The sequence below is a fragment of the Chiloscyllium punctatum genome, chromosome 22 (assembly GCF_047496795.1).
Source record: "Chiloscyllium punctatum isolate Juve2018m chromosome 22, sChiPun1.3, whole genome shotgun sequence".
Lineage (NCBI taxonomy): Eukaryota > Metazoa > Chordata > Chondrichthyes > Orectolobiformes > Hemiscylliidae > Chiloscyllium > Chiloscyllium punctatum.
Window position 1 is genome coordinate 57,556,981 of NC_092760.1, and position 23,275 is coordinate 57,580,255.

The following is a 23,275-nucleotide window of genomic DNA, read 5'->3' on the forward strand; positions in this document are numbered from 1 at the left end:
AATAATTTAATATCAGATGTAAATAATATTGTTTCTGTAACTTAGCAGAATTAGCATCTTAGTTTATTTTGAATCCAAACAGTTTAAACTGACCATAATTAGACATATTTTATTGTGAATGCTCAATGTTGCAGTTTGGAACAGTGGACATTGAAAAGTCTGTGATTAAATCTATGTTACTAATTCCAGTCTGGTGCTCTGAAGATGTGCCAAATAAAGGCTGGGCTCCTGTTTGCTATTGGTGGTCTAGAGAGGGAAGAGAAAGGCTGGCTAGGCTATTTACAAATTAGATCTCATACACCTCCAGGAGACTAATTTCGCAGTGTTTCTGATATAACAACATACCTGTGTTCCCACAACTTGTGTCTTGACTATGAAAGCAACAAATACCAACTTAAGAGGAGAATCAGGAACAGATTATTACTACTCAACATGTTCAGGTGTTCTCCAGGGTAGGTGGAATTTGCATCCACACTAGGGACATTATCAGCGCTGCACAAGAACCCTTCAATTATCAATAAGAATGGGGAATTTGGAGGAGCTGACAGGACTAAACCGGTGAAAACAAATGAGCTGAACTAGCAATAAACACAAGGTGGTTGAATTTTTATTACCTGTGATTTTTATACCTTACCCCTCCACTCTCAATGACTTTGTAACCAATTCTCCAAGAGATATGATTAACATTTAATTCTTACATTAAGATTTCTTACATTACGATTTTTTATTTTTACAAATCACAATATTTGGAACTACAGAAGATTTAAGATCAATGAAAATAGTGGGTGGACAGTAACTAGTTAGAAGAGGTCATGGGGAAATAGATAGTCTGAAATAAGGTAAGTTACTCAGACTGCTTGGAAGTTGGTATTCACTGATTCTGTTCTAGGATAACTTTTATCTAATATGTTTATCATTGAGGCCAGGCTTGAGATGGTTGCTGAAATACAAAGGTGATGTTGAAACCAGATTTTCCAATGCCTGATGAAATTCAATTTCAGATAGTAAGTGAAATATTTTGGTTAAAAACTAAAGTAATAAACAACTTTGTTTGGATAAAAGCTGAAGAGTATTGGCAGGATTTATGTTCACGATGTTAAATGCATCTCAAGCCACTAAGGCCACAAATAAGCTAATGGAATACTGAGTTATGGCAAGAGGTATACAATATTGAAGCTGATATGTAACATGGAATCTATATTTGGTCTTAGTAGGAGTTTTAAGTTTGGTGAGTTGGTTTTCCTGAATAGGAACACTGCTGAAGCAATGTAATGGGATACAGCACATTGAAATATATTGTTTCTGGTGGTTGAAGGTTCTAGAAGGAATATTGATACAATATTAAGTATAATAGATTTTGGACTGAGAAAGAGAAACCTGTGTTTCTACAGAGCACGAAGAGGATGTGGAATGCATGTAATTGCTGATCAAAGTAGAGACCATGTTAACATTTAGAGTAGGTGAAGGATGTTGTTGAAGAAAAATGCTTAAGGGATAGAGGAGAGGCATCTGTGCTAAGGATCATGGCTCATGCAGAAGATAAAAATCGATCCAAGCTGGTTGGGTAGATTGGCTTCTATTTGATTGAGTGTCATTCTATTCTTGTACTATAACATTTTCTCTACCTTTGTAATCTAATTCAATATTGTATAATTCCTGGGATGCTATAGAATAGATTAAATATAGGATGAAAGTAGTTCTACTTTGTCTCATTACCCAAGTTCAATGTAGACCACATTTTATCATTTCAATTTGACATTTCAATTTTTTGCCATCCTCTGGCGTCCAAAATAAGTAATTTTATGAGAGTAAGCACAGCATTGTAAGCAGTTTTATGTTTATACCCTTGGATTATGAATGCTCCACCTCCGTTTGAACCTTGCAGTTAGAGAGAGAGAAAACATATATCCATTCATCTGTACTGAATTTGAAGCCAGAATGCAAAGTAAAAGACCTGCATTCTAACCAACTGCACATGTAGCGATAGAGCTCTTTCTTTTTTTACCTCCCAAAGCACTGGTGAACACATTCCCCAGAGATGATTAAAACACTAGGTGACAGCCATAAATCAGAGTGAGAAATCAAATTGAGTTGTTGACACTTTGTAAGGCAAGAGCGATGAACATGCAACCGCTTATTTCTCCCATCATTCTGGTAATAGAGTATTAGTGGAGCACTGAAGAGGAAATTAAAATGAGTTAATGTGTAACTTAGTTGCTCATAAAGCTCCTGTTTAGTTCCCCTGATCATTTAATTGCTAAATACATCAGTTGCTCTGGCACTTAGGTTTGAGCTCTTTCGTAGGTCTCAGCTGGAACAGCAGCAAGATGTTGTAGTGCTGCCTGAGCGAGATTGAGGCAGAGGCAAATCAGGTTTCCATGCTTCACTGCTATCCAGTGCTACTTGCTAGAAAGTACATATACATCGATTGTGGTTGACAGAAGAATAAAACTTGGTTGTGTGGTCAAAACATCTGCCTTCCTAAGTGGCCCACACATGGAGAAAGGCTGCTTGGAGGACTACTTGGGCACATGGAACCATAGCCCAGCACTTGTCACTGCCAGCAATGAACCAAATAGGATAAAATAAACTTCTCTCTGATGTCCACCTTCTTGAGCTTGGACAACATCCTTAAACAGAGCAAATCTGTGTGTAGCTTTGTAGTACAGTTTCACAGTGGAATTCCAGATATTTCTAGAAATCAGGAAACTGTTTAAACTTGGTACAGACTTGGCTAATTTCCATTTGGATCTGGTTTGAAACTGCCCATGGGTTTCATGTCGGATATACTCAGCCAGTTAGGTTGGCTCTAACCCAATTTCTGGAGGTGGCAGGACACCTACTCCATTATTTAAAACACCGCTTTGAAAATGGATTTACATTGGCATTTCCCCAAAACAAACAGGTGTATTCAAAAGCTAGGCAATTTCTACATAAAGAAAAAAGTCAATTCATTCAAAGAGGTTCTGGTGCACCTATTTGTAGCAGAACTTGCCCAAATCTTTCTGATGCACAATAAAAAATATATTTTAAGTAAAAATCAGAATTGACACTTCAAGGATAACTTTAATATTCTATCAAGATAACTGAGCCGCAATCAGAATTGTGTACCTACATAGATAGGCAGTAACAATATTTGCAATGTCTTTCGGGCCTCACTGACAAGATAGTAACTAACTTCACTTCATTGTTTTACATAAACTTGCACTACAAATATATAATTCATAAAAACCAAAAGAATATAAAATTTCTCCTTTGTTCGTGCTTTCAGAAAAAAAGTTCTGACATTTGCACAGTCTCGTCAGCTAACAATGACAAATGAATAGATGTCACTGAGTGACTGTCAAACACAGAGGGGACATATGACATCTTGGTATGCCTTGGCTTCTAATTTCTGCCTCTATCAAAGGGCAAGGGAAGGCTTTACCATGTTCCAAAAGCAACTCTTTCAATTATTAGCACATATGAAATCAGACTTTACATTAAAAAGTTCCATGCAAATGTGTGTCTTGAGTGTGAAACTTAGAAGTATGGCATTTACCTGCTACTATTTTGCTGCGCTGGGAAGCCTCAGATGCTAATGCATAGGACATAGTGATGATGCGTTCCCGTTCTTGTAACTGTGAATCGAGATCAGAGGAGTTCTCACTGATGTAGTTAACTCCTGGTTGCACATTCTGGTAACTAATGCAGGACAAAAATACAACTTAATTTTCTGTGACAGAGAAGACAGTAATAGTAGAATTCTTCATCAGAGTTGTTCCAGATGCAGTAAATCCCTCTTTAATGACAACCAAAATGAAGCTACTATTCATGTTATTCTAACATAATCTAAAGCACTCATCTGAGGAGGAGTTATAACAGGTCATATGTGGTGTAGATTGAACAAAATATTAATCAAAAGCTCCATCTACCTGATCTAATGAATAAGGAAATTTTTACAACATTAAAATGTCAGAAATTCCTAAAGTCTCGATTCTCCTATTGCACATTGTTCATTTGCCCCAATTCAACAGAACAGTTTTACACTTACTGTGTTACCCCAAATAGTTATAAAATAACACAGCAACTTTCAAATTCAGTGATTAGCTGTTGTTTGGAGAGAGAAATATGTTGTGGAATTTTGGATCCTAGTAATATTTTAAATTGTTTGGTAAGACTCTGTATTAAAATGTACTGAGTTTACATTGTCTTAACAGTTTAGATTCACAAATACTTAAAAAAGACACATTGTACAAAAAGGGAAACATTTGAACAGAGTACCTCAATTTGGAAAGGATGTTTTTGATTTTCTGAACCTTGCGCCTCCTTGCCTCCCATTCCTCATTGGTGAGTGGTTCCTCAGGCTCCAACTCGATGTAGCGTTCTGGAATTAGAACCATGTCTGGCTTTGATAACTGAAAAAAAAATGAGGGATCAAAATATTAACACAACAAGATATGGCAGCCTGATGCACTTGTATGGTTGCTGGCATTACCTTTCAAACCTGGGTTTAAATTTAGCTTAGCTGCATGAAATAACAGTCTCCACCTTTTCCTGGTTGAAACAGATCTCGCACCCTGTAGGGTCCAGACGGTTGATAAAGTTTGGTGTGGCAAATATGATATATCGGCTGTTCCTCAGAGGAGGACGTACAAACTCCACTCAGAATGGAACTGAACTGGAACCTCTGGTACTGTGAGGCAGCAGCACTAGCCACTGAGTCACCATGCTACATGATTTCTCTCAAAAACAACAGCTCAATTGTTTGATGCTGACACAGTGGGTCTAAATTGGGAAAATGCCAATACCCTGCATTGAAACTAGTCAACTCAATAAACAAACGATTCACAAAAGAGTTAAATAAACCAGGGATGTGCACAACAAATGTACCACATAAACAGTGTTCATGTAAATCATCAGATGCAAATAGCTAACAACTAAGCACACCAAACAAGACATACATATGCGTATATGAATTAAAGAGGAAGATTCAAATCCCATGATTTATTTTTAAGGTAACAATTGGTGACAGTGATAATGACTAGATTATGACCTGGATTCATCTTTCAGTCCTCGATGAATGAAGATTTTTCTGAAGAAAGGTTAAACAATTCTTTAAAGCAGGAAAGAGAGCTATTTATAGTCAAGGCTCTTCAATCTTGAATTCTTGGCTAAAATTAGGGAAGGTAAAATCAAAGACTAGGGACACTCATGTTTATAATGACGCATAGTTACAGTGACCATTGTCCTGGAAATGGTAGAAACCAAATGACTTCGTAAATCAACCAAACTTATATATTTTGGATTAGTGGTGCTGGAAGAGCACAGCAGTTCAGGCAGCATCCGAGTAGCTTTGAAATCGATGTTTCGGGCAAAAGCCCTTCATCAGGAATAAAGGCAGTGAGCCTGAAGCGTGGAGAGATAAGCTAGAGGAGGGTGGGGGTGGAGAGAAAGTAGCATAGAGTACAATGGGTGAGTGGGGGAGGGGATGAAGGTGATAGGTCAAGGAGGAGAGGGTGGAGTGGATAGGTGGAAAAGGAAATAGGCAGGTAGGACAAGTCCGGACAAGTCATGGGGACAGTTACTGAACTGGAAGTTAGAACTAGGGTGAAGTGGGGGAAGGGGAAATGAGGAAACTGTTGAAATCCACATTGATGCCCTGGGGTTGAAGTGTTCCGAGGCGGAAGATGAGGCGTTCTTCCTCCAGGCGTCTGGTGGTGAGGGAGCGGCGGTGAAGGAGGCCCAGGACCTCCATGTCCTTGGCAGAGTGGGAGGGGGAGTTGAAATGTTGGGCCATGGGGCGGTGTGGTTGATTGGTGTGGGTGTCCCGGAGATGTTCCCTAAAGCGCTCTGCTAGGAGGCGCCCAGTCTCCCCAATGTAGAGACCGAATCGGGAGCAACGGATACAATAAATGATATTAGTGGATGTGCAAGTAAAACTTTGATGGATGTGGAAAGCTCCTTTAGGGCCTTGGATAGACTGAGCCACTGTGCTACATGATTTCTCTCAAATTAGGTGATATTATTCAGGTAATACGTTTTTTGACTCAGTATAACGTCCAGCACTAAATAGTTCTCAAAGACTCAATCAGTACAGTAGCCTTTAACACAGAAGGATCTACAGAGGTTTTAGTCTAGAGGGGAGTACTATGCAGAGGTGGGGTCGGTTGGGGCATAAAGGAGCTCTAGAAGTCTAAAAGAATGGATTTCTCAATTGCTCTATTGAATTTAATGTGGAGGCCTATTGGACAGAAAACCTGGAGCACCAAAGCCTATGAAATCAGGAATGACTGGAGTAAGATGGATCACAGTGGAGTGAGGAGTCAGGATGTGGATCATAGAGGTAGGGAAGCATCTTGGGAGGAGACAATGTAGGTCAGATGTTGGCCAGATGAAGTCAGGGCAGGACTTTAATGATACTCAACAATACTATTGGAAATCAGAGATTGGGAGCAGAGAGATCAGGATGCTGTAGAAAGGAATGAGGTTTAAGAGCACTGACTTATTTGGCACGAAGGAAATAGATCTGTTCATTCTGGAATAAAAGCAGTGCCATAAAGATACATAGCTTATGCATTTTGTCCATCTTATTTCCATTAGTGGTCACATTTCAACAAGGTTCAGAACACAGCCACGCAGCTTCAATATCTAAATAAGCTTGTGAGCAGGTTGATTTCCCTCCTCATACCATGCCTCAGTTAAAACAGAAAGTGGGAGCGTTCATGGGAGGTTAGATTCCTTATCAAGAATTCTTGCTCTCAATCTGAAAGGACACCATCCCTTTTTTGAGAGTTAGCTTCCAGTTTGAGGTTATTATTGCCTCAAACACTTGACACATTTAATTACACCTCATCAGGAAACAGGGTGTCTGACTTAGTTAAACACATGCTAATTGAAACCAATCAACTTCAATATTAAGCATTTATGACATAGAGCAATTGTTCTTTGGGAAAATCCAAATACAAGATGGTCATTCCTGATCAGTTGGTTTGTTTGGTTCTGGTATTTTTATATGCTAACTGGAATAACCGATCACATTAATTATACACCATTCCAACATGTCTTTACAGCTTTGTCAGCACTACTTCTTCCTGTTGAATCAACAAAACCAAGCTTTTAGATTAGTGTAAGAATTTACATCAGGTGTCAGCAATGGCTCAGCCGCAGCACTCATGTTCCTAAATCAAGAAGTCATAGCTTCAAGTCCTACTCCAGACATTTGCAGCTAAGTGAATCGTGGGTGAAGCATCATTGCAGTAAAGAGGGACCTTTTTTTTGCCATTTCAACTAACTCAAGGCTTTTGAGAGCCCGTGGTATTATTCTCTCTAGTGTACTAATCGACACATCTTCCAACTAACCAGACTGACTTAATGCCTCCCTGTAGGTTCCTGCAGTGCGCAAATTGGTTTCTACTGCTGCAGTATTTAAACCTCAAAAAGTAATTAATTGACTGTGTAGTGCTTTAGGGTGTCCTGAGGCTGTACAAGGTGCTTTAAAAACTCAAGTTCTTCTTTTACTAGTAGATAATTGGCAGTCATACACTAATATTATCACCTCTTTGCTGAGATCCAGATCGTAATCTAATGGCTCCACATCAGCTTCCACTGCTGGTACTGCCTGCTTTATAAGCCCATCTTGAAGATTGTTATGTTCTCCTTTCACAGCTTTTTCCAATAACTGTAAATCAAACTCTTGTTCACGTTTCCACTAAAAAGGAGAGACAAACAATTGCAATCTGTTAGCATATCGTTGTAACATTTATTTGACATCTTTGGATTAAAAATACATGCATAAATGGTTGCGAAGATGCCTGCTCCAAAGAGACACTTTAATTTTGATTCTAAGTGAAAAGCATTTCGACCTATATATAATCCTGTTCTGCACCATTCATTTACTTCAGAGGAATACAGTGTAGAACAGACCAATTTGACTGTGTTCCCATGTACATACTAGATTTCCTCACCTGACAAGGCCCAGCTTTTAGCAGCACTTAAACAATTCCTTAGCTGTAATGTGGAAATACTTTTGGATTAGTCTAAAGCTGATAAGTCATGTAGTCCAAATAAACTGGACATCTTCCTTCTGCACTGTAAACTTCCATGGCATTGTACAGGAATATCACTTTGTGACTATGTCACTTGGCTATGTGCACGTGCAAATACTCAAAACAATTCAACTTGATCATGATCAAAAGTAAAAGGTTCCAGCAAAAGTAAAAGGTTCCAGTGAATTCAGCCTACTGTTTTATAAATACTATGGCAAATATTGGTATTGGTGTCAGTCTTGAAAGGTATAATGTCAATAATTTACAACAGACATAGATGAAGCAGTTACTTTGGATATGAATATATCACAGTTATTTCATTAGCACATCCATCTCAGCTAGGAAGATTGGATACATCTATCCTAAACTGAAAAGGAGGGGGGGGGGGGGGGGTGGAGGGAGGGACAAAGTCAACCAGCATTCTTAAACCACTAAACAGGACCAATACTATAAAGTATATAGATAGGATTGGATTAGATTAAATTGTAATGCTTTCTATGGTTAAACAATGTCATTGCTGGCTGTATAAATACACACTTGAAAGATCATTTGGATGACCTTCCCAATGTTTCTGAAGGTGTAGTTTGACTTGAATCATTACATTCATTCAAATGAAAATCCCTGAAGGAAGAAAAAATAAGAATTCTTAATTATATTTTTAAATTAACGAAATCACTGCATGCTTTTAAATTGCTCACAAAATGAAGGACAATAAATTGTCAGCTGCATGCCAACAAGTCTCCAGGTCCAGATGGACTTTATCCTACCACTGTTTATAAAAAACCTTAACGAGGTAGTAGATCCATCAGTGTAACTGGAAATGGGCAAATAGGACTCTTCTATTTATGGAGGGAGAGAGAGAGAGAGAGAGCGCGCGAGAGAGAAAAAATGGGGTGGGGGTACGAAGGTGATGTTGAATCAATCATTAAACAAATGCTAGCTATGCACTTGAGAAAAACCAGGAAGACTCAGCATGGTTTCAAATGGAAATCATATTTAACCAATATATTGGAGTTTTTAGAAGGATTATTAAGCACTGTGGATAAAGGGGAGCTTGTAAACATACTGTGCATGGATTTCCAGAAGGCATTTAATCAGGTTCCACATCAAAGATTATCACAGAAAATAAAAACTCATGATATCAGAAGTAGCATATAACCATGGACACTGGACTGTCTGGCTGGGAGAAAACTAACAGTTTGCATAAAGGGGTCTTTGATTAGCAAGATTTGACAATTTGAATGCATAGCAACTAAATTTGCAGACAACACTAACATAGGTAGGGAAGTATGTTGTGAAAGTGATGCAAGGAGATTGCAGACAGATGTAGGTAAAATAATCTGGCAGATGGAGTACAATATGAAAAATGTGAAGACACTCACTTTGGTTCATAAAATGAAACAGCAGAGTATTAAATTAATGGAGAATAACTGCAGAATTCCTAGGTATACAGAAATTTAGGTGTTCTAGTGTCAGAGTCATAAGATGTCTGGACGCAGGTACAACACGTAATCAAGGAGGCTAATGGAGCAGTATCTTTTATTATGAAAGCAACTGAAGAAAGAAGTGAAATTATTATGCTGTAATTATATAGGGCATTGGTGATACCACAACTCCAACTGTGCAATTTTGGTCTTTTTTAAAAATGTATTCACCGGATAAGCGAGTCACTGGCCAGACTGCATTTATAGCTCACCCTAAATGCTCCGAGGGCAGTTAAGAGTCAACACATTGCTGTGGGTCTGGAGTCAAATGTAGACCAGACCAGGTAAGGATGATAATTTCCTTTCTTAAAGTACATTAGTGAACCAGATGAGTTTTTCTGACAATAGATTAATCATTTCTTATTTAAGGAAGGATGTAAATACACCGGAGCTAGCTCAGAAGACGTTTATGAGTGGGTTATTTTATGAGAATAGATTGGACAGGCTGTGGTTAATTCACCAGCGATTAGAAGAGTGAGGGGCAACTTGCTTGAAGCCTATAAGATTCTGACTGGTCTTACCCAGTCCCACCCAATTCTTGATGAAGAACTTATGTTCGAAACGTCAATTCGCCTGTTCCTCAGATGCTGCCTGACCAGCTGTGCTTTTCCAGTTGCACACACTGACTCTGATCACCAGCATCTGCAGTCCTCACTTTCACCTGATCTTACCCTGTAGAAGGTGGAAAGGATGCTTTTTCTTCTGGGCAAGTCTAGAAATAGTGGGCATTGTTTTAAAATGTGTGATTGCCCTTTTAGGGCAAACTTAAAGAGAAACATTTCATAGGAGATAGAGAGATTTTGGGAGTTGCAACTTCAGAAGGTGGTAGTGGGTGGTCATTAAGTATTTTTAAGGTAGAAGTTGATGGATCTTGTTCGGCAATAAAACCAAAAGCTATCAGGAGTTCATTGGAATGTGGAATGCAAAACACAAACAGATCATCTGTGATCCTACTGATTAGCAGAGAATTCTTGAGGGGGTGAACAGCTTACTTTTGTTCCTATTTCATACAATCAGCATATTTTTCTGGAAATCAATTAATGGTGACACGAGTTCTATAATAGTCTTTCCTTAAAAGGATAACTTTTTAAGGAGATATCTAGGTAATACAAATGGCAATCTACAAACTTGAGAAAAGTTGTTGAACACATTCAAAGCTGACAACCTGAGAAAATATGATGCAGTGCTGAAAATCTGAAATAAGAACAAAGTGCTGGAAAACTCAGTCGAGCAGACAGGATGTGAACAGAAACAGGTTGGTTAGCTTTCATCAGAACTGAAGAGAAATAGAGGTGGAGGAATTTTTAAACCAGTGGTATCAGAAGGAGCCAGCAAGACCAAAGATCTGTGATAGGGTGGAGTCAGGGAAGACTTAACACTAAAAGATTACAGTTGCTATGGAGGAAAAGGTGGATGCGGGTACAGTTACAATGTTTAAAAGACATTTGGATAAGTACACGGAGAAGAAATGTTTGGAGGGATGTGGGCCAAGCGCAGGCAGGTGGGACTTTAGTTTGGGATAATGGTTGACATAAATTGGTTGGAATGAAGGGTACTGTATGACTCTACAGTGAAGAAACAAAAGTGCCCAAGGAATACCAACTTAAAAGACAGAGTGCAGTTTCTTGACTATACATTGACCTTCACTGGAGCATTGCTACAGGCCACAGACAATAAGGTCAGCATGTGGGACAATTGTGGAGGATTCAGATAGCAAGCAAATCGTTATGCTTGTGTACTGAATGGGGTATTCTGCAAAGTGAGTAGCCAGTTTGTGTTTGGTCCCCTCAATGTACAAGCAACCACATAATAAGCAGTGAATACAGTATTTTGAATTGAAAGAAGAACAAGTCAATCATTGCTTCACTGGGCAAGTGTGTTTGTGACCTCAGACATTGTACAGAGCAGGGTCTTAGAGACTTTGTTTTTAAAATATTATTTAACTTTCTCAGAGCTTTTACCACATTACAAACCTAGTCTTTGGTTCTTCCTACCCCTCTCCAACAACTCTTGTTTAAAAAGTCTTTACATTTTTATCTTTCATCAATTCTGATGAAAGGTCATTGCCCAAAACGATCAACACTGCTCTGAACCTCTCTAGCACTTTTTGTTCTTCCTTTAGTTTAACAAACTAACAAATAAAAGCTGCATTGTATAAAGACCCTTGATTTAGCCATTGCTTCAAGGTAACTGTATTAAGTTACATTCCTGCTGGCTTTGACTTCAGGACTTTGACTTGCATTTTGTGGTCATATTAATTTTGCTTCTCATTTATGTTGCCTATCATTCAGAGAATATGAAGACATCTGCAAGAATAAAGAGGGCAAGTGGCTGATTTTTAATTTCTCAATTGCTTATGGACTTGAAAAAAGCTTAGGAAATAAAACTTTCAATGAGATGAAAGATGTTAAACACGGGTGAGTGGGCACAGTCTAAGAGACATTAAGTGATCAGTAAGCCAGAAAAAGTCAGCACGTTGAAGTATATCTTATAAAATATTATTTCCTACATCTTCAACAGCATTTACCAGAAGAGACAAACTCCTTACAAGGTTGTCAAAATTTTCAACATAAAATCAATAATCTACATGCTTTAGAATAGTGCATTCCCTAATGTAAAACTATGGAGAGAAGGAGACATTTTGCAAGAATGGCTGTGCCAAGTATTTGTGAAAATGGTGGTTCAGCGTGTTTGAATGCTGCCGTTTCACCTTGGTTTGTGAACACACCAGATTGAAAAGATAATGTTGCTGAAATATTCCCAGAAAACTGACAGGCAGAAACAGCATTTAACAACAATATCAGCAGATGTCGCAAACCACTCCACATCTTGCTTTTCAATTGGTACTTGTGCTTAACTCAGTCTGCTTTCCCAGAGAAGCGTCTGTGCAAACCCTGACAGGAATGCTGTTATGTTCAGGTCAGTGTTTGTAGCCTGTGCTGTTCAGATGCTGTAAAGCTCAATAGGGGAGCAGAAGGGAGATATGATACCTGACAACAGAATCGACTTTGTGGTTTATAAACCAACATTGTAGATAACAGTTAAAAAGTGATCCTTTAAGAAGAAAATGTAATATTAGAAAGATTTTTCATGATTATTTTAAAGATAAGCTTTAAAACAAAGTCCCCTCTATGCTAATCTCTGGAATTTCTTCTGCAAACCTTTCTTAGTCTCTTGCCTTCTAGAGAATGCTCCTTAAAACATCCTAATTTAGCAAGTAGGTCCTAATGTCTGAATCTGTTTGAATATTTCTTTTTTTGATTTTGTATTAATTTTCCATGTTTAGGCTCCATAAAATGCATTTAAACGTTATGATGTTCAAGTGTACAATGTTACTACGTGCTATATATATAAAAGCTGTTGTTGATCAACAAGATAATATTTCTGGTGCAGGAGATGCAGGACACTCCCACGCCACCTTCTTGAATCCAGTCTTTGTTGTGTGCTCTGAATTTGTTCAACTCTTTACAACACATTGAAAATCCAGTTAAACATGTTCCTTATTCAATGCATGATTCCTTTTTCATTCCTTGTTATCATCCATGGAACAAAATTTGTGAGCAGAGAATTTGCTCCCACTTCGACTGAAGGTCTCAGATGAAGCATCTGCCCACAACAGATATAAGCCGTATTAACAAATTTAAAAAAGCTTAAGCTTAAGAATAAGCTTAAGAAACTTGGGCAGCAAAATGTAGAACAACTCCAAAAATGACATAAGACTTCTGTTTGGCAATTACGAGTCAATGAAATTCTTAGAAATTTTACTCCAGTTTTCATACCCTGTAACGGTATATATAGTTTGAAAAGGAAAACTTGTTTAAGGTCTAAGTAATCTGCGTCTGTTTATTCCATGTAGTGACTATGGATTAAATTCTACATTGTCAGTTAAATATCAGTTTTGTGATGTGAATGACAGGGTTTCTCACTGATCTCTCACCTCTTACCAATCTTGCCTCAAATTATTTATCTCACCCCTCTTGGCAGGTTTTTCACTCAATTCTAACCTGATTGTACCATGTGCCATTCCAGAGTCTCTGCCAACACAGCATTATCCCTCAAGCCCAGGCCACGTTTAAAAGGTGATCCTGCATCTGGACAAGCACTGACACTCCAAAGCTGACATCCTCAATGACAGATATTCGCTCAGTAGGTATCGGAGAAGAGGAAAATAGCACTGTGATTCTTTACTCCTGGTGGATGGGGTCGTGCAGAAGAGGTGACCTCTGCACGGAAGACCAGGAGTCTATGCCACTAGTCTGCCAACTTGATGAGAGGATGCCATCTGGTTAATGCAGTCCAGAAGAATGGCGAATAGTGCAACAAGGAGGACAATGAGTTTGTCTGTTCCATCAAGGTAAGTGCCATACTGTCCTCTCTATTACCTCTCAGTGACACTATTCTTTTCTACTGCTGCATCACCTCCCATCGAGAGTCAAGCTCTATCACCCTCATCATTGATTTCAATATCTTCCCTCCCTCACCTCTTGCTTTCTCCCAAATTTCCACATTATCTCTGCATGGCCTCTATGCTGCCTACTCACTTGCCTCGGGTACCTAATCACCTTTGCCCCACCAACACTAACAGCTGTGTTACCTATTTTCATCTCACTCAATTTTTTCTTTCCATCATTCCAGAAGGGATCTGGAACGGTGCCTAATACTGGGGTGGCAATGGCTTAGTTTATTATTGCTAATCTATTAATCCAGAGACCTCGGAAATGTCCTGCAGACCCAGGTTCAAATTCCACCATGGCAGATGGCAGAATTTGAATTCAACAAACATCTGGAATTAAGAGTCTAATGATACCCATGAATGCACTGATTTGTCAGAAAAATCCACCTGGTTCACCAATGTCCTTTGGGGAAGGAAACCTGACCTCTTTAACTAGTCTGGCCTACATGTGACTCCAGATCCACAGTAATAGGATTGACTCTTGAAAAAGCCCTCTGGGCAATCAAGAGTGGTCCAGAGGTGAACCCACCTCGAAGTTCAAGCTGAGGAAGGACCACTTGCTTCTTGCAAGACCTCAGCATGTCTGGGGTGTCCAGACACAAAAGGTCCCTGGGTTACCTGACCAACCCTTCAAGGCCAATTTATTCATTGCCAAGCAGGCTCTGTCCACTCTAACTGCAGTACCTGGGACAACACATAGAAATAACCTTTGAGGGCTTTCTGGTGGAAAAGATGAGAGCCCACTGTATATAAAAGTATCATGTTTGGATAAATTTAATTGGTTTGTGCACTACACAAACTGTGTGTCAGTCTCAGTTTAGCCCTAAATGTAACTGTGCCAGTAAACTGCCTATTCATGTCTATACAGAATGTACTATGGATTGATGCCTGTGTCAAAAGTTTACTTTAGCATTTGGAAGTAAGATGAACAAGCATATAGAGGGCAATTGGATTTGTTGGCACTTTTGTTCCCCTCCCCACCACCGCCACCACATACTCAAACATCCCCATTCTTGTCCTGGTGCCTGTGTGCAGACATATTGCTGTGAATGAAGCAATGTCTGGGGCAAGGTAGTGTAGAGCACACAAGCAATTAATACTTTCGATTTGCCAACAATTAGGGACACTGCAAGTCTGTCTCCTGTAGAGTGCAGGAGTCTATATGTAATGCTCATCCCCTCTACAAGGCCCCACATTACTGGGGTCTTGCAGCCTCCTCCCTCAAAGGGTGAGGACCTACTCCAGGTGTGGTCACACCAATTTTCTTTCGTATTGCATAGTTTCAATTTTCAGCCTGCCCGATAACCCATCTCATGAACCCCACAGTCTTTGCGCCTCATGTTCCCAGCCAAACCATACATCCACCTAACTTTCCTCCCCAGCCTCTGGCATACAGGTTGACCATGCAAGGCATGGTGTTACCTTGTTGCCCTCTTGAAGCCAGGCTGCTCCTGACCATGGATGAATTCTCCTCCTGCATTGCCATGTTCCCATCCATGTCTTACTGTATTTTAAATACAACTATCCTCCCCATTCTCTTTACTTACTGCGCTGGGAGTGACGGATGCCACTCCTCTAAGGACTACTCCTCTAAGACTGACAGACATTGCTGTTTGCTTGTCGCAAGTGAAATATCTTTGCCATGCAACCTACTGGCATGTGGTGCAGTTGAGATTGACAAGCACACTGTCATACATGTATGTCCCTTTGAGGATTGTTGACCAGCAAGGCAAGCTACGTTTGACAGCGCTATTATGCAAGGCAAAATAGTGATACCACAAGGATGCAGGTCAGTGTTAAGTAAGTGAGTGCTGAGAGAGCAAGGTAGCAACCCTGAGAAACACAGAGCTGGATGCTTGTCCCTCCGCACAAAGTATTCTTGCAGCAGTTTTTCAATGCTGGTTGCTGGTGCACCCGGAATTGCAGGTCTCTGCTTCATAAGCATCCTGCAAGTGGACTGGAGTAGTGCCACTATTAAATTACTCATCTTAGTAACTGGACATAGTATTACTTTATGTTGAGCCCTGTGGAGTAGTAGGACTAGAGCAAAAGTGCCCTGCACCAATGTTGGTGGTGACACACAAGTGGGGGAATCGCAGTGGGACATGAACGGTGGACATCATTTATCTTAAAGCAGAGAACCAAAACTTGGAAAAGGCAAAAGGAAGAACACCAAAGTTTTTTGTGCATTATTTTTATCAAAATGGATTTGACAGTTATGACCTTTCTGGGGAGGGAAGAATTATCCCTGAATGATTTGCAAAGAATAACTAAGACTTTGAAGAATTGAATTGGCTAGGAAGTTAGAGCTAGAATTAAAAGTAGGGGCTAGGAAAGCTGATGCAACTGAGGAAATAGCATATTTGAAGTTGTAAGAACAGCAGTATAAACCAAATGACGAGACAACTGTGTTAGTGAGAATTCAGTTGCAGATTAAGCAGCCTTAAAATCAAGAAATAAAAAAACAGAAAAGGGAATTGTAATTTTTTTCAAAACTTGACCTTAAGAGAAAAGCACTTCACAGGGAGGGAAGTGAAAGGAAAACAGCATTTCAGAAAAGGAAAATGGATAAAGGAAATACCAACTTAAAATGTTGGAACTAAGGTGGCTTCTAACTCTGATGAGCATATTGTCAAGGAACACCTGTCTAAGCCAAGACTCAGCAGGAAGCTGTTAAAATTGGTGCAAGCCCTCCCTAAAGTTAATAAAGGGAGGCTGCTTATCAAAAGAACTGAAAAAGCCTGAGTGAGGTGGCCAAAAGAAACTGGATATTGCTAATGCAAATCAGGCTGACAGGAACAGTTCATCAAGTAAATGCTTCGCTTTCTGAGGAAGTTTCCACTGACTTTGAGGCAGAGAAAAGGCACAAGTTAGTTCCTGAGGCATGCCAGGTGGAAATTTTGAAAAAACTGAAAGAAGCCTGGAGTAGACTTTTCGACGGTAAAGGCAAGTAAATCTGATCTTTGGATGTTGGCATTAAAGACTGAGACTACATATCAGATTCCAAGGGAACTAATTCTCTAGGAAAATGAAAAAGTCATTCCATCCATTAGTACACACACTCACCGAAAATCAGAATGTTGCACCACCAAGACTGGCAGCGGAAAGGGTTGACAATTGTAAAGCTGGTCCATAAAACTTAAAATCTTCTTCGACATCCCTAAAAGCCAGGGAATAGATAGTGGGAAAGTGAAAGGAGGCAAGTAACCAGGAACATGAAGGAACAATTGGGAATGCCTCAGAAACTCCTCAGGCGAGAAAGTGAGTTGCCAAGGGTATAAGTGATGTCTAGGGACTTATATTTCCATTGGCACACGATGGGAGATTATAGTGCAGATTGCTGGAAATTGTAAGGCAAATCCATAGCATTTATCATTTACCAGAGAATCATGTCATCATGCAGAGAAAAGAGCCTGGACAGTTGAGAGTACAACAGATCAAGTGGTAGTCTGACTGCAGCTGTAAGATGAAGTATAACCACTGCTGAGCATGCAGAAGAAGTAAATGCGGTAACTGACAGTTGGAGGGAATTGTCAGGAAGGAATTGCAGCTTTTTTCCTCAAATGATTCAAGCAAGCAACCTATTGTCTCATTGACCTGTAGTCATAGGGTTACATAGAGGAAGCACTCAAATTATTTTGCTGAGGAAAGGCAGAGAGTGACCTCAATACCAAAATTTTATAAAATGGTATTAGCAGGGAATAGATACCCATACCTTTACATTGGGTGCACCGAGAGAGTGTGACCTAGTATTTGCAAGGTAACTGTAGGCACTTGTCTTGGTTCACCTATAAATAAAAATAATTCATAGGAATTCCTAATTCCTATTTGACAGTGTGACAGTTGTAGCCTTTGTAATACTAATGAAGACAAGTGATGTCAAGGAGATACAGCAGTTATAGGGAATGGTTTCAGGAACTTTTTCTTCATTTGTACTGTTGTAAGAAAATTCATTGTTAGATACTTAATTATCACAAACTTACTTTGGGGATGTGGACAATCCAAAGGAAATGTTCAATAAGACTTCTCTGATTGAGGAACAGCAATCCAGAGGTAAGGTAACTCCAACTGGCTCAATCGTAAACTGAAGCTAAGGGCATTTGAGAATGCTACTGCATATATGAGAAATGGAATTCTGATAAGGAAGTGGAGACCTCCTCAAAAACCCAAGGACAAGGAGAGGATGGTGGTTCAGTAGATAGAGGTACTGCCCAAATGTCATCAAGAAGTTAACACAGTTCTTCGCTTAAGATGGACCATTGATGGCGATCCAACTGGATCAAGGTTCCAAATTCATGGGAGAATTCTGGAATTTTTTAAAAATGTAATGAGACATTGACATTGCTGGTTATGCCAGCATATATTACCCATCCTTAGTGCAGCTGCATGCCTCCAGTTAAGTGGGGAGTATGACAATCCTGAGTTGTCTCTTGTAGATGATAGACAGGCTCTGAGGAATTGGGAGGGGAGTACTCAGTGCAGGAATCCTAGCCTCTCACCTGCTCTCAAAGCCACAGTATTTATAGGTCAAATCTAATTTCTCGTCAATGGTAACTCCCAGGATGTTGACAACACAGTTGAAGTCTTCATCACATCAACAACAAAGAGCTTAAAAATGGCATGGTCAAAAACTCAGAACAACAATCAGCACATACTGTCATGAATATCTTCATGTCTGAGATTAAGAACTTGATTTTTTTTGTTGCTACAAGGGATTGACTGAATGAACCAAGTGGTTTGAGTCATTTTGACTTAGTTTAACGAATGTAAGTTAAGGCAATTTCTAAAACTAATCAAGGAAAGGTTATTTTGGCTGAAGGATGAGTCGGATGTTAAACTATGTAAGTGTTCAGGGAGTTTCAGGGGACCTTTGAGCACCACAAACAGCCTTGAAACAATGAGTAGATAAGCAAGCCAAATACTGAACATTTCAACCAACGGAGAGTGGTTCGTAATACTGACTTTATGAGATGAAACATTGAAAACATACTTCATTGGTCTCGAGTAACTAAAAGCATTGAGTTATTGTTGTTACAATTATTTGGCTGAACTCAAGTATTATTGACAAAGGACTCCCTTTTCATCTTGTATTCATCAAGACACTTTGCAAGAGTACCAATTCAAGGGCAAAGACAACATTTATTGGGATGAGTGTGCTGATTGGTTGGCAAGTGGACTCTGATCAGTAGAAGCATTGCCAATAAAGAATGTAGCAATTAATCGTGATAAACTGTTAACTGCCAAACTTTTCTTACATCTTAGTCAGTTTGACTTGTTTAGACAAGCATTGCCAAGAGAAAACAACTAATGAATAGCTATCACCTCCCAGCTGAAACAGGACACTGCATGTACATGTTCTGTCTGTCTGCAAAGGCGGCCTGAGTATTAATGCAGGCCACTGATTGGGTTGCTGACACTGTTTTGAATACTAACCAACTTCGGTATACTGTAAAACAGTGGCAAAAAGGTACCTTTTAAGGCCACAATAAACTATAAATTCAAAATGCCTCCAAGTAACTATCTTTCTGATAAGTGATCCAGAATCTTCTGCAGTTGGTGAATGAATGGATAGATTTGGTCTATACTCATTTAATTTCCATGATTTTTTGAAATGGAAAAGTTCCAAACTTGACAGGACACTTGGGGCTTGATCATATAATCCTTAGTGTGGAAGCAGGCCATTTAGCCCATCAAGTCCACAGTGATCCATTAAAGAGCATCCCACCCAGATCCACTGCCCTGCCAAATCCCTGTAAAACTGCACTTACCATGGCTAATTCATGGTTAAGAATATTGTACACGAACATCACTGAATCTCACCAAATTTAATATCAGATCAAGTGGTGAAAGCTAATTAAGGAGGGAGAGAAGGATTAGTGCGAGTGTGGGAGTAGAAATATCGACAGCAGTTGATTGTCCCATTGTTAAAATGTATCAACATTTACCTGCTGCTCCTGTTATGTATATTAGATGGCATTGTGATAGGAATTTTCAATGTTAAATGTCAGGCAATGTTTGCTTCTAATACAGCAACAGCAAAATGGTGTATTCATATTTTACACATGCAAGTTTTGTTTGCAGTTACAGGTTCTGGCCACAAAGCGTCACCTTGCAACAGTCTAAGTTTATCTAAGTCAGCAGTCAATGCTGTGATAAATATCAAAATTATAAACCTTTAGGAAATCAGTTAAAATCTTCCAAATATTTCTTAACTCCTTACCATTTCCCAGACTCTTTCCTACCTTATCCATTGCGATAGCCTACCTCACGCAATCCTAATTACAGCATTTGGGTGGTTGACCCCTGACTCCACAACCCGTATCAAATCAGTAACCCAGAGCCTTGCTGCTTACCTTGAAATCATCACTCCTTTCCACCTCCTCTAGCTGCCTGGTTATCTCACATTTTGCCACAGATTACGTGCTTGAAGAATTTCCTTCAAAAATACAAGTGCACGAGTACAAGATTTCAGGGCACTTATTTATATATAAAAAAAAAACAGCAGGCCAGATTTCAATGAACGGAAACAGAAATTGCTGGGAAAACGCAGCAGATCTGGCAGAGTCTGTGGGGAGAAAGCAGAGTATATTTTTTAAAAGGTCCAGTGGCCCAACTTCAGAACTGTTCTGAAGAGGGCTCACTGGACCCAAAACGTGAACTTTACGGGTGGAGAGAGAACACGAGAAACATGGATGGGAGTAGGGAAGAGAACATCCTTCCTGGAAGGAGTCACTCTCCCGACCTCCCCTGACCCAACCTTGTGTCAAAAGCGTCTGATCCCACTTCCCCATGAGAAGTACTTGCGAGTACGTATCTTCTCACTGCTGGTTCCAGAGGAGTAGGCCTTGACCAGCAGACTTTAGGACCCACGAGCTGCTGGCCTCTGATTGACCAGCAATGTATGGTCTGCAAGAATTGAAACAGTGATTCATGGAGAAACTTGACTACGCCTTTCTGACAGCTCTGAATGAACGAATTTGTAGACGGTTGGATGGAGTTTTGCTACTTCATCTTTTCAACCCAACTGCGTATTGCAGGAGCTTTAAAATAAAGGAGGTGTGGACAGTGGTGATCTGAAGCAAACAAAACTAAAAATTGTTGGAGGATTCCAAGGGTCACTGGTGTCAAAAAGTTAACTCTTTTCTCTATCCAGATGCTGCCAGACCTGCTGAGTGTCTGCTTTTTGTTTGTTACTGCAAGAGATTTGCTGTGTTCATTTTGGGCAACATTTTTACAATCTCCCTGTGGAAATTCCATTGTATTTTTGTTACTGAGATGAAAAATCAGAAGATAAGAGGAGAGGGATGTAAATTTTATACCTGACGACCATTTACAAATAAAGCACAACTGCCATTCTTTTGGATTATAACTCAATTTCACAAGGTACAACTGCAATAATCTTGAAAGGGAAAATCTTCAGGTGTGTACTTTCAGCAAAATAAGCAAAATAGTTTGAGGTCCATGAGTGAGGAAATTAAGAAACAAATGAAACTGGAAAGATCTAAGATATGTCTGATCATGCACCTCCTTTTTTCTAATCTGTATTCTAACCTTAATTGCCTCTCAGCCTAGGATTATTTTGCCTCAAAGGGGCAAGACTATCTTTTCATTGGAAAGAAATACAGATTTCTGTTCATGTGGAATAAAAGATTCAATTATTTACATCTGTCAGAAGATTAGGGCTAAACAGGAAGAATTAGTGGACATTTTTAAGGTAAAAATCAAAGGTAGGATCTCATGATGAGAAGAAGCATAGAGTATTTAGAATTAAATGGAGGGAGATCAGTGGCTTCAATCACTGAAAGTAGAAAAAAAAACAGCACAAGGGAATGGACAAGGTCACAGTTTTATAGAAAACAGAAGGACATCAAAATAACAAAGGAGCAAGACTAGGACCTAAAAGTGACAAAGAAAATAATATGCTTCCATTCTAATAAGCTAATTAGAAAACTAATTGCTTGAAGTTAAATGAAGATTTATTGCTCACAAAATACTTAGAAAAGTGTACATCAGCAAAGGAAATATGTATTAAAACGATAGCAGCAGTATAGGTGGAGTGTGTTCCTTCAGAATCCAATAAGAAGGGAAGGATGGGTCAGCAGCAAGTTCTTCCTCTATTATTGCTGAAGACTGGAGTATTTTGCTTCAAAATCATGGAAATGAAATTTCAAAGATATGAGAAATACAAGAGCAAGTCTGTCACTGATCTGACCTGATCATAATGTGTCTTCGAGAGGAGTTAAAAAGTTTTAATATATTAAATTGGAAGCAAACACTGGGGTCACAAACCAGTCAGATTATATAGTCAGGCTACAGAGTGATTTAATAAGTGGATAAGTTGGAGTAATGCAAACAATCCCTTAAGAACAGATTTTTCTTGAGTAACAACTGGGCTGGTTCAAAAATATTGGCCTTAGTGATGGCGTGGGACCAGCCATAGAAGTAAAAGAAACAAGATTATTTCATGATTATGTTGTGACAAGATCTTAAGTCCATAACATTAGACAAAGATTACATACAAAGATGATCAGAAAACTCTTTTCTCTGACACTATTTTCAAAAACTTAAAAAGGATGATGATAAAGAGCATTAGACTTGATACATTGAGCCCCATCTTCTTTACCAGAAATGCAACAGATGGACCTTGAGTTGAGAGTTGCATCAGATTTAAACAGAACCAATATCTGCAGGTTATTATTAAAACAGCAAAGTTTTAATCTGGAATTGAAGACCACCTCAAATACCAAGCAATGTGGAATGGACAGTCTCTTAGCAGTACGCAGAGGTGGGTACTGCAGATGCTGGAGATTAGAGTCAAGATTAGAGTGGTGCTAGAAAAGCACAGCAGGTCTGGCAGCATCTGAGGAGTAGGAAAAACGACGTTTCGGACAAAAGCCCTCCATCAGTCTCTCAGCAGTAGTCCATCAAGCAGTAGCTTCCATCTCAGTATCTCCACAATATTCCAGTGGCAGGTCACTTAGGTATGAGGAAATGAAGGCTAAAATGCCAAACACCATTTTTATTTGCCATGATTACATAATAATGCAGTTAAGTTTTGTCAGACAGTCATGTGCGTCAGGTAGTAGTAAACCCCAATTTTCAATTAACTTTGCATCTTTAATTGAAAACCAGCATTGAACAAAAATAAAGTTAGCAGAATTTTAGTGAATTGTACAGGAATCTTAGCTAAAAGCACAAGTTGGAAACTGTAACTTTTAATAATCATGAATGTTTCAACAACATTTCCTCAAAGTAGTACCTTTGAGAAATTTCAGGCAAAAACTACATAGTTCATTTCATAAAAGAAGGGA

At 39.3% G+C, this 23,275-nt stretch overlaps 1 protein-coding gene across 10 annotated transcripts in view; it reads right to left on the minus strand.

Moving 5' to 3' along the window:
• The window catches only part of plekha7b (pleckstrin homology domain containing, family A member 7b), a 463,115-nt gene that overhangs the window by 12,679 nt on the left and 427,161 nt on the right, over window positions 1-23,275 (minus strand). For all 10 annotated transcript variants that reach the window (XM_072592395.1, XM_072592385.1, XM_072592393.1 and 7 more), the window contains 3 exons: window positions 7,538-7,690; window positions 4,264-4,397; window positions 3,542-3,684 (listed from right to left, as the gene is read on the minus strand). In XM_072592395.1, the coding sequence (XP_072448496.1) occupies window positions 3,542-3,684; window positions 4,264-4,397; window positions 7,538-7,690 (430 nt within the window). The remainder of the gene's footprint in view (window positions 1-3,541; window positions 3,685-4,263; window positions 4,398-7,537; window positions 7,691-23,275) is intronic.